The 11,605-nt window shown below is 37.1% G+C and overlaps 1 protein-coding gene across 2 annotated transcripts; it reads left to right on the top strand.

Annotated features, from left to right (window-relative positions):
• The first annotated feature begins 1,213 nt into the window (after positions 1 to 1,213).
• On the top strand, positions 1,214 to 4,975 carry LOC116267289 (protein NRT1/ PTR FAMILY 4.3-like). Of its 2 annotated transcripts, XM_031648946.2 has the most exons (5): positions 1,215 to 1,691; positions 2,525 to 2,742; positions 2,980 to 3,420; positions 3,617 to 3,753; positions 3,897 to 4,975. In XM_031648946.2, exons 1-5 carry the CDS (start codon positions 1,568 to 1,570, stop codon positions 4,774 to 4,776), a joined length of 1,800 nt encoding a protein of 599 aa, XP_031504806.1. In that variant the 5' UTR covers positions 1,215 to 1,567; the 3' UTR covers positions 4,777 to 4,975. The 2 variants fall into 2 exon arrangements, with proteins under 2 accessions (XP_031504808.1, XP_031504806.1); XM_031648948.2 differs by lacking the exon at positions 2,525 to 2,742 and having other exon boundaries at positions 1,214 to 1,691.
• The last annotated feature ends 6,630 nt before the right edge of the window (positions 4,976 to 11,605 follow it).

Genomic DNA, 11,605 nt, shown 5'->3' with positions numbered 1-11,605 from the left:
CTAACTCAAAACATTTTAGGTCTTTTAATGTCATTGTTATATGAATAAACAAATGATGTGGAGACAATAAATATGTAAATAATTGAATTGTGTGGGCAACCACCCACACAAGTCAACATATGGCTCTGCCGCTGCTTCTCAACTCAGTTTGGCTGCTCTTCACTCTGCCACTGCAGTCTTCTGCATAAGCATCTATCTTCCAGTCAATAGTGTTTCTTGACTTGTGAACCAGTGGCGGAGTTACATGAGGGTTGGTGTAGGCCAGCCCATCAGAAGTTTTATAAGAGAAATTCAAAATTGCATTGCCACCCACTTTAGACTTGGGCTGGTGACTCGAGTATTCCTCAATAAAAAAATCCTAACTCCGCCACTGCTGTGAACTCCATGGATAGCTAATGGGTAGTCTGTATGAACATTATTAGTCTACGATTTCATTATTTTCGTCTTGGATTGTTGCTGATGTGAATTCACTTTCATTTGTGAAAACCTAAATCAACTTAGGATCCTAGCCCAACAGGGTGAACCGCAGTAACTAGCATCTTAGAAATTTGACCTATATTAACTATTTTTTATTTTACCCATTGGATTATCATAGTACTAAGTATGATCCAGATCACCAGAGTTTGAAGAATTAATTTGGTTAGCAACTTCCATGTCAAATATCCAGCTTTGATACAAAAAAGGGGACATACACAAGGTGCAAAAACAAGAAAAAAACATAGAAAACCATTTACAGAAGGCAATTTCAAGATAATATAAGATATCTTTCTGTTCCAGATGAATCATGGAGGCTTCATATTTTCACTGCAGAGGGCGTCGAATTAGTAGGCTTTACGTTCTATGACCATGCAGTAATTCAGAGTCGAGAGAACAGTACATTATCGTAAAAGTTCGAAATTGAAGTGAATTGATCAAGCTGCTGGCTCAGCAGAGTCGATTAAGAATCCGCGGAAGCTTTCATCATACATATTAAAAGAAAAATGAACAAATGGTTTACAGAAATAATATATACCTAATAGTCTTCTATTAGTCAATGAGTCAAAGCAAATTGCTACTTATTGAATTCGAAAAATAAGGATTCGATCCGATTCACACAGAATTTTACAGTTCTCCAAAATAGAATAAGGAGAGGGACCAAGTGGGTGTCCTTCAGATCGGCTTCTCGATATCTATTTTCACTGTCATAGCAGAGTTTCATGCATCACCACTTTGTCGTTTCGGAGCCTTGCTTATTTTTTGCCTGCCAAGTTGCCAACCATTTGTTCTCACTCAGCGTGTTCCAACTATTTATGCGCTCATCTTCCCCCCTCGTTGGTTCTTGCGTGTACATGACAAACTGTATGTTCTCTGCAATGATTTCCCCATGTTACTTTTTCCTTCCATGGTGACCTTCGCTACCAGAAAATATCCAAGCTCTACCATCCATTTTACTTCTATTTCGAACCTCACCACCGTCACTAGCACGTTGGGAAATTGCAGTTTCAGTAGGGGTATCATCTGTTTCTGAGAGAGAGAGAAAGGGAGAGTGTGTTAGTTGTTGGTCGAAGCGTCCAAATTCGGGAACAAAATGGAGAATGAGGTCAGCAGTGGTGGAGTCAATGTCAAAGAACACATGGATCGCTCGGTCGATTGGAGAGGAAGGCCTTGCAAGTCAAGCCATGGAGGAACTAAAGCAGCAATCTTTGTTCTTGGTATTCTTTCTCAGCACCATTCTTTTCATTTAAATCTTTTTTCCTTTCAAAATTTGCTGGGTGATGGCGTGTCATTGCCTTCATGGAAGAACAGAGCATGAAGGAGAAGAAAGAAGGGTGGAGTCCATGAACTGGGTTTTGTTCGTCTTGCTTTAACTCGAGGTTCTGTGTTCTTGTTCTGTTTAAGGTTTTGTCCAAAAATAAACACGGAAGGATGGAAAATTGTTCTGTTCTGGTACTAATGGTAAGCCACAAAGTTATGCGGAGAAGAAAACGAAAAAGTTGTTTTCTCTTTAATGGTCTTCTTCTGCAACTTTTTCGTTGGGCAGTTGGTGCATTTCTGCAGAATTAACATGATGGTCGTCTAGCTCAGCCATGTTCTTCTGGTTGTTGTCTCTTTCTGCTTGAGCTTTGGTAGGAATGTCCTTTTCCTGCGTTAAATTCCAAGGACCTTCGGTTATGATAGATGTCATTATACTGTCTGTTCTCTCTGATATATTGGTTTCATTACAGTTTTTGAATCATAGCACATGAATAGGAGAATGAGCAGGACCATTTTCATAATGGGGAATTTTCTCCTACGCCTTGCCTCTTGTCGGTCTTTACATATTGCTTATACCTTCTAAGAGTTCATTATTGTCTTGCCTCTTGGCCATTTGAGAGTTTAGTATTGTTCACTCGGTGAAATTATGCTCCTGAGGTTCAATTCATGATGCAAATGAACTTGAGCGCTTTTGGATTTTTTTGGGTCTTGTTTACATTTTTCCATCTCATTGAACTCATCGTTCCTAATCTTCAAAAGGATGCTGATGCTTTTGTCGGGTATTGTCCAGGCATTCAGGCCTTCGAGATAATGGCGATAGCTGCTGTGGGGAATAACCTTATCACGTATGTCTTCAATGATCTACACTTCTCCCTTCCAAAATCTGCCAATACCGTGACAAATTTTGTGGGCACCATCTTTCTTCTGTCCCTACTGGGTGGATTCCTTTCTGACTCTTACATCGGGAGTTTTTGGACCATCATCATATTTGGCTTTGTGGAGCTCTCTGTAAGCTCCTGCATCTGCAGCTTATCATTTAGGAATCATGCTGAGAAAGTTTTCCTTACCATTTTGTTTTAAGAGTTAAAAAAAACAGATATTTAGGCTTTTCAGGACAATGGTATTGGACTTAAATGATGGTTTTTATGAGTTTGTGTTTTAGAATCTTTCAAAAGATCAATAAATCAAAATGAAATGAACCACTTATTCAAATCAATGTTAACTTGTGCCATGAACTGATTACAGGGATTTATTTTGCTCTCTGTCCAAGCTCATTTGCAACAGCTTAGACCACCAAAATGCAATATGAGAACTGAAGGAAATCACTGTGAAGAAGCAAGAGGTCTTCAGGCATTGATATTCTTTCTGGCGCTCTACTTGGTAGCTCTGGGAAGTGGATGTTTGAAGCCAAATATGCTGTCTCATGGAGCTGATCAGTTTTCTAGGGATGACACTAAGCAGTCTAGGAAGCTGTCCTCCTACTTCAATGCTGCATATTTTAGCTTCTCTCTTGGTGAACTTATCGCGCTCACCATCCTTGTTTGGGTTCAGACTAACTCAGGCATGGGGCTTGGCTTTGGTATCTCAGCTGCAGCAATGGCCTTGGGCTTAGGCAGCCTAATATGTGGTTTTACATTTTACAGAAACAAGCCACCTCAAGGCAGTATCTTCACTCCCATTTTACAAGTACGCTTTCTTTAAAGCAGAGAGAGAGAGAGAGAGAGAGAGAGAGAGAGAGAGAGAGAGAGAGTTGTTTATGATCTGCAAAAGAATCCCAGGTCATGGCATAGCTTGCTGTAACTTTTCTTTGATGGTGGCATGTACCAAGTAATTTCGGTCCCATACTAACATTTTTGCATTATTGGACTTCATCTGATGATAGGTACTTGTAGCTGCCATTACTAAGAGGAAATCAGTATGTCCTTCTAAGCCTGAGCTTCTCCATGGGAGCCAACCCGGTTCTCCTAACATTAACTCTTCTATGGCTGTTGGGAACCTACTGCATACAGCAAGGTTTAGGTAAGGAGAGGACTTTGCAGCTAGAGTTCTGTAACTTCTTCCTGAAAGGGACTAATTGGGATGAACATGTATGAAAGTATATTTTAGAAAAGATGCCATCTTCAACTTCAAGTAATGATCTTAAATTGTTAGTGATGACACAGGTTTTTGGACAAGGCCTGTATCATCACAGAGGATGGCATGACAAGGAAGGAGAATCCATGGAGACTCTGTACAGTAACTCAAGTAGAACAAGTGAAGATCCTCATCTCTGTAATCCCCATTTTTGCCTGTACCATCATTTTCAACACCATCCTTGCTCAGCTACAGACTTTCTCAGTGCAACAGGGGAGCATCATGAACACCCAATTGACAAAAAATTTCAAAGTTCCTCCTGCTTCACTGCAGTCAATCCCCTACCTCATGCTAATATTTGTCGTGCCTCTATACGATGCCGTCTGTGTCCCTTTTGCACGACGTATCTCCGGCACCGAGTCTGGCATCTCGCCGTTGCAGCGAATTGCTATTGGACTGTTCACAGCAACTTTCTCCATGGTGGCCGCAGCTCTCATTGAAAATAAAAGACGAAAGATGGCGATCTTCTCTGACAAGCAAATCTCCATATTCTGGATCACACCACAGTTTCTCATTTTCGGACTCTCTGAAATGTTTACCGCAGTTGGTCTCATTGAGTTCTTCTACAAGCAGTCCCTAGCAGGAATGCAGTCCTTCTTGACTGCTGTAACATACTGTTCATACTCATTTGGTTTCTTCCTGAGCTCATTTTTGGTCTCCTTAGTGAATAAGATCTCCTCAGGCAATTCACACAAGGGGTGGCTCTCAGATAATGATCTGAACAAAGACAGACTGGACTTGTTTTATTGGCTGCTAGCTGCTCTCAGTCTGCTCAACTTTTGTCAGTATATATTTTGGTCTAGATGGTACTCTTACAACCCAAGTCTAGATCCTATCCATTTACATAATCTCCACAAAGAAGACGCTGAGTTTAACTCTAGGAGCAGTGCAGATGGAACTGTACTTTGACGTCTGCTCATCTCCTTTCTTTCTTTTTCCATTGACTGTGCAACTGAAGAGAAACAATGAAAAGGGAAAAGGTTATCTTCGGTAGATGCATTCACTTGTTGAAAAATGAATCTTCTTGACCTTCATAGGTCACCATTTTCAACGCCCTACGAAGGCCTACTTTGTACTTCTTGTAACATAACGACAAAGTTTGGTTTGACGCCCTGCTTCAGTCACCATTATTGGCTTTCCTTTTCTTTTCCGACGTTTTACGCCCTTTTCTCTTACATCCGAAACGTCACGTTATGATAAAGTGAGCTATGTATACCGTTTATCGTGAAGAAGGTGTGAATATGGCGAGAAGGCGTTTGATTACTTCGGATTTGAAATCCACAGATTTAATGTACATATGACGTGATATGATTTTACTGATGTGGTAGAAGATTCATATAAAAAGGGACCTTAGGTCAGACTAAACTAAGGATCTTAGGCCAAATCTAAAAGATCCTTATTTACTTCTTTGTATTTAAAAAAAGTGGGATTTCAGATCTGATGAGAGACGCCAACTTTAAATCCGTGGTCCTCAAATCCTGAGAATCTCAAATCCAAGGCTATCAAACGTCCTTTTAATGTCCAAGTACACGTTAATATGAGCCAGAACAAAACTCATAGCTTTCTACCTGTAGTAATAAGGGTATATCTGATAACTTGGGATCTCATATATGAGATTGATCTCAAATCCTCTTTATTGAGGCTGACAGAGTAAACAAACGCCAGATTACACTTGTATATAAAATATTAGGATTTGATATTCTCAATGTGTGGCAAAAATTTCTATCGGAGAAGGGAGGCCGCTGGGGGATTTTACTTTTTTTTTTTTTTCAAAATCTTCATCATAGTTCATGAGTTTTCTTTTTTTTTAGATTTGATTATAGAGAAGGTGTTCCTGAATGGAGGGTAGCTATCGAATCATTGGAATCCAAATTATTTTGAGGAATTTTTAATAATTAGAAGATTAATGACTGAACATGCATAAAATCCTTTTAGCATAAAGCTGCATTATTTCTGGTGAAAGAATGCGGACAGATTTTCATTTCATAGACTTTTCATAATCCTCAACACATTTCAACTCCTCATATATATATATATATATATATATATATATATATATATATATATATATATATATATATATATGCATCGCCCACCGATATGGACTTATTATGGACAAACATATCATATTGAAGAAGCCTGAGTTAGGACTCATGTTCTTAGGACATAAATTTATGGGATTCCCTGGTTATTGAAGAAATGGGAAAATGCGATTCGTGGCAATGAAATGAATAATTGGAGTCACTTTCATAAAGTGTACAATGTTTCTGATGTTTCATCTTTTTGCCCAGCTTAACCCAATCCTTTCCCCTATCTCCTCATAATACCAGACTTTCTTTCAATGCTTTGGGTGACGTCTCCGCTATGCTTTAACTTGCATATACAAACTTTTTTTTTGCACTGCAGATAGTTAGTCTCAAAAACTCGAATTGAAGATTGACCACCTACCCACCCTTGCCATGTCAGTTATCCCAACCCCCTTAAGCATAAGTAGCAAAGAATAAACAATAGTACCTATAAAATTAGGTTAAGTCTTAAAGAGCTCGAAGCGAAGACTCTAGCCCCTTCCATGTCACTTGTACCAATGTCTGCAACATAATATGCAATGGTGCTCAGGAAATTAGATTACATCTATTACTTTTGTACCGGATAAGACTGGCCGCAAACTGATTCGATTTATAGGCCGATATACGCATGTCACATGACTTTCGTTGTTCATTAATTTCATATTATTTTTTAAAAAAATTCTTTTTAATAGTTATAGTTTTTCATCCTTGAAAAATAAATATGATGATATCTTTTGCCAATTTAAAAGTGATTGAGCTGAGTTGCCGGTTTGAAGAAGTCCCTAAAGATGGAAGTTCGTGGCCCTCCGTGGACACTGAACAGCACCCACATATTAATTTATTTACATATCAATGCCCTTACATAATTTTTTTTTTAAAGTTCTAACTTGGATGTGTATATATTAGTGCTCCTTAGCAAAAATTTTCTTACTCTACAACCACTAGAAAGCCGCTAGCAAGATACATATAGTCTTGTATCAGTTTACTTTTTTTTTTGTTTTTAATTAAAAAAATAAATTAAAAGGTTTTAAATCATCTAAAAGCAAAGAAGAATATAAATCTGTATGGCCATGCATCATGTCCTCATTAGTGCAAAATAAAATTAAGTTTTCTTGGGCATAAGTAACATGTTATAAGAGAATAGGAAGAAAAGTGTTCTTGTGGGTTACCTCGAACAGGCCAAAGATTCCCGGGTCCAGGGCTGTTTTGGACCTGGGTGTGAAGATAAGTCTTGTTGGACATAATAATACTGAAAATGAGAGATGCTACTGTTGACTGTGGAAAAGAGAGGTTGCCAACAGAAAATTCTCACTGTTCATTGAAAGATCAGGAAAAGAACAAAAGGAGGCATGTTCAAGGAAAGTGATTGGAGAAAGATTGAACATTCATAGACATACAAATGGATCGGCTGATAAGCATGAATCTGTCTAATGCCATCCAGCAAAAAGTCCAGTTCCAATTACTAATTGAATTCAGATTTGATGAACAATTGCAAAACCGGAATCAGAATGTGAGTCCGATATATGACTGGGACATATATTGATAAAGATTAGATCCGATTATATATGGATTTGGACGTTATGGTAGCTAGATCCAGATTCATTTCCTATAAAAGAAATTCCAAATCTGAATTTATGTGGAATCCGCTTACATAATTCATTTAAGGCTGGATCCAACTCAAACTCCAACCCCAAAAAGAACAACTGTGCCATTTATAAGTATAATGTGCTTCCTCAATGTTTTAGGACATTGTACATTGATAGGAAAAATTGTACTTTGAAGTAAATGGTATTTAAATATCAATAATATAAACATGTAGAGGTTCGACCAACCTTTTTCCTTGCCTCGAGGGTCCAAAGCTGTGTTAGTATAAGGTGGTGAAATCTCAACGTGCTTCGACTTGCATGTAAGTATACACTCCCTTTTTTAGAAGTTAATTTCTTGAGATAAAATTGTTAGAGAAACTGGCCTAATATTCCGCGTGGTTTGTGTCCCAAGATCCATTTCCGGACACCTTTCCATATACATTTTTAATATGTTTATTTAGTTAATTTAATGTTCTAGGTCAAATGGTTCTACAAGTGATTAAATAGAGAAATATAAAACCCAAAAACTTGATGCTCAAAACACAAGGTTTTTTTAATTCAATCTATTTAAATCAAAGCATGTTCATACAAGACAAAGCAATAATTACATTGCATTAAGTAGGATGCTTATCTCTCTCTCTCTCTCTCTCTCTCTATATATATATATATATATATATATATATATATATATATATATATATATATATATATATATATATATATATATCACTTAAAAGTAATCAAGGTATTAATGACCGGACGAAATAACCCCTCATGTGTAAAATTATAGAAGGTCTCCTTTATGATTAAACAATTCAATCAAATTGAGTACAATTGTATGTGTAATAGCATCTACTATACCAGGAATATCAATGAACTCAATTACAACAATTGCTCAGGATACCCTCTTTTAGCTTCTAAGGTTTATTTCTTAATTCAAGATCTCTCTTACTAACTTAATTGAAACAAAAGAATTAATAAATCTTTTTAGCCGAATATATATATATATATATATATAGATAATGCCTATTTTAGAAGTTTCAATTCTTAATATTTCATTTTGTTGTCTCTTAGAACCAATTAATTATAACACCCTAACCATGAAGGTAAACATGTACATTTATATGTCTTTTTTGTCTTTGGCTTGAATTATTTGAACAGGAACTGAAGAGTTTTGGTTGTTCAATAAACTTTATCATAAAGGAAGTGGGGCCAAGCTGAGATATTGGGGATCGACTGTGTCCTAATAACCTCAACAAAGGCGAACCCCAGGTGGTCTCGTCGGGGCCACCTTCCCCTTTGCAACCCTTTCTTGGAAGGGGGAGGAGGCACCGGCTTCTCCGCCCCCCCAGTGTCAGGGGGCGGCGAATGCTTCCCCCTTTACCGCTGGCGTCACTGGCCGGTCAGGGCTGCTGGCTAGAGAAGTGGAGGGGACTGGGAGGCCGCAGCCTCCCCCTGCCCCTTGCAAACCGCAAGCAAAAGATCGGACGCTCCATAAAAAGCATACCTTATGCTAAAAACTAGCCTAAGGGGAAACGCTTTATATATATATATATATGCGCGCTTGATCATGTATTTTTATGCTAAAAACTAGTGTAAGGCATATCACTTTATATATATATATATATATATTTAAATTTTCATATATATATATATATATATATATATATATATATATATATATATACGTTTGATGATGTATTTTTATGCTAAAAACTAGTGTAAGGCGTAACACTTTATATATATATAAATATATATATTCAAATTTTCATCAGGGCCAAAACAAGTTTTTTAAACTTTCATTTTTCAAAATAGACTATGACCCTCACCAGCTCACTTTTAAATCCACCCATGAATCAAACCACCTTTCCTTCAGAAACATGCTGCAGTTTTTTCCGGTACCTTGCCATGACATAAAATATCAAGCAGTGACAATGATTTTTTTAACATTCGTGTCAGCTTCCTAAACCTGATGGGACGCACGATTTAATTTTGAAGTCATGTCAATGTAATTTTAAATCTCTCTTACTAAGCTTTTGATGGGCCAGCCGTCATGAATCTTTGCCACTGCATATCATGGGGAAAATTTTGCGCAGAGTTGTAAAAAGATCTATTAGATCGTGCCTTTAAGCATCGAAAGATCCATTAGATCTATCGAGCTAGGCCTCCAGAATTTCTGGATCTCCCCGTGAAACGGGCAAATGGACGGGGAGTTTCCAAGATTATTGGATTAAAAACTCATTAGTTTTTCATGTCTAAACCATGTTGTATGATGCAACGAAGCTAAAATTTAATAATATCGAATCCCTTACAAAATCTGATCCTTGTGTAAGTTCTCCATGAATTTTCCTCCTGGGTAATTTTGTTCATCCATGTAGTTAATTTTTTTTTTCTAAAGAAAACTACCGAATAATAGATAAAACCTCAAAACTCTATGCAGCCCACCACATATGTTTATATATATATATATATGGTTTCCTAATGATTGCAGGAAGAGGATGATTATGTCCATTTTCCTAATGATGGTCAATTATTTTCTTATAATTAACATTCATTAATTTTCTTATCATTAACTTAAATTTCCTTCTTAGCTTCCTTAGCTTTATCTGGAATTTCAAAAATATATTTTTGTTGTAAGATTTTTTTTTTTTCGAGGTACTATTCTCAGAACTTTGTCCAGAGGCTCTATCATTTCATTTGTTGGTTCTTCAACCTTACGAGAACAATTAATTATTCACCACATATATCATTGGTACGTTTCCATCATTATTTGCTGAATAATTTGCATGCTTTATTCCAATGAAGACATGCTTTATTCATCATAAGACAGTGCTGGAGCTGGCCAATAACATTGTCAGCAAAAATATGGGGACTTCATATATCTTGAAACTTGGACTTCATATATCTCACCATAATCTCCATAATCATACAAAAATATGGGAATGGGCACATCGTATCCCCTTGTTGTGAAAGCTAGCCTTCTATTAAAACAAAAAAGTATTACCTATTTGGCTTTTGATGAATACAGCTCCTGAGGCCATAGAAATACACACTATAACTATCTAATCTACCTAGATATCAGGGAAAGGATAAACATAGCCTTATTCAGAAACACTTGTTCACATATCGTAAGGAATGAATAATTTCATTACACAAAGATGATTGCCAACGAAAGACCTGTCTTGCACAAAGCAGCCTGTTCAATCCCTATAATCCTCTTAAGCACCCCTTTAATCTTTCATTGTTAATTAGCAAATCTGGGCAGCTCTTGTGTCTTTATTTCCAAAAGCGCAAGCATGTGCACACACACATACACACACACACACACACACATATATATATATAAATATCAGCTCGGGAAAATTTCTAAATTTACTACTACTAAGATGAGACTTGACGTGCATTCTTACGGCCCCTGATCTGGGACAATGCTCAGAAGTTGATAAAAGTAAAAGCACAACCAATGTTAGTGATTTACTGCCATAAGCGAACACAATACTTAATGATTTGTTGTATAGGAGTTAGCAATTTGATGTCTTATTCAACCATACAATGTTAATGTGGTAGATTTGTAAGGCATCAAGGACGTTATGAGAGTGTCCCATAAATCTGCCTCCGATAATAGGGCAGATTTCATGGAATACTAGAACTAGTGTCTTGTGAATGTTGATGCAGGTTCATGGGACACAGAGTGTCCCGGATGCCAAATGACTCCGTAGGCATGCACACCCAATCATATCGTGACAAACAACAGGATGCCTCACTGTCAAGCTTCAGTCCTCCACTAACAACAATTTACCCTCTTGTCGTAGTAGTCTCCTGTATCAATTGCTCAATTCCATTCGATTTTCATACATGGCACAATCATTGTTAAGGTCTTGGCACAAGGTTTATAATGTTTATCTCACAACTTATTGCTTCCTCACAGCTTGAGGGCATGAATCATGATGGGAAATATATTAAATTCATTTAAAAAATAAATGAGAATTAAAAATATATAAAGATTAGATTATCTTTTAAGGGATGTTTAGGAGCCAGCCCGCTTCATGTCAAGAGATGAATTGTAAATCTGCTTCATATCAAGAG

Source organism: Nymphaea colorata, chromosome 13 (assembly GCF_008831285.2).
Source record: "Nymphaea colorata isolate Beijing-Zhang1983 chromosome 13, ASM883128v2, whole genome shotgun sequence".
NCBI classification, from domain to species: Eukaryota; Viridiplantae; Streptophyta; class Magnoliopsida; order Nymphaeales; family Nymphaeaceae; genus Nymphaea; species Nymphaea colorata.
The sequence above is the reverse complement of the archived record's forward strand: the minus strand, read 5'-3'. Positions and strand labels throughout refer to the sequence as shown.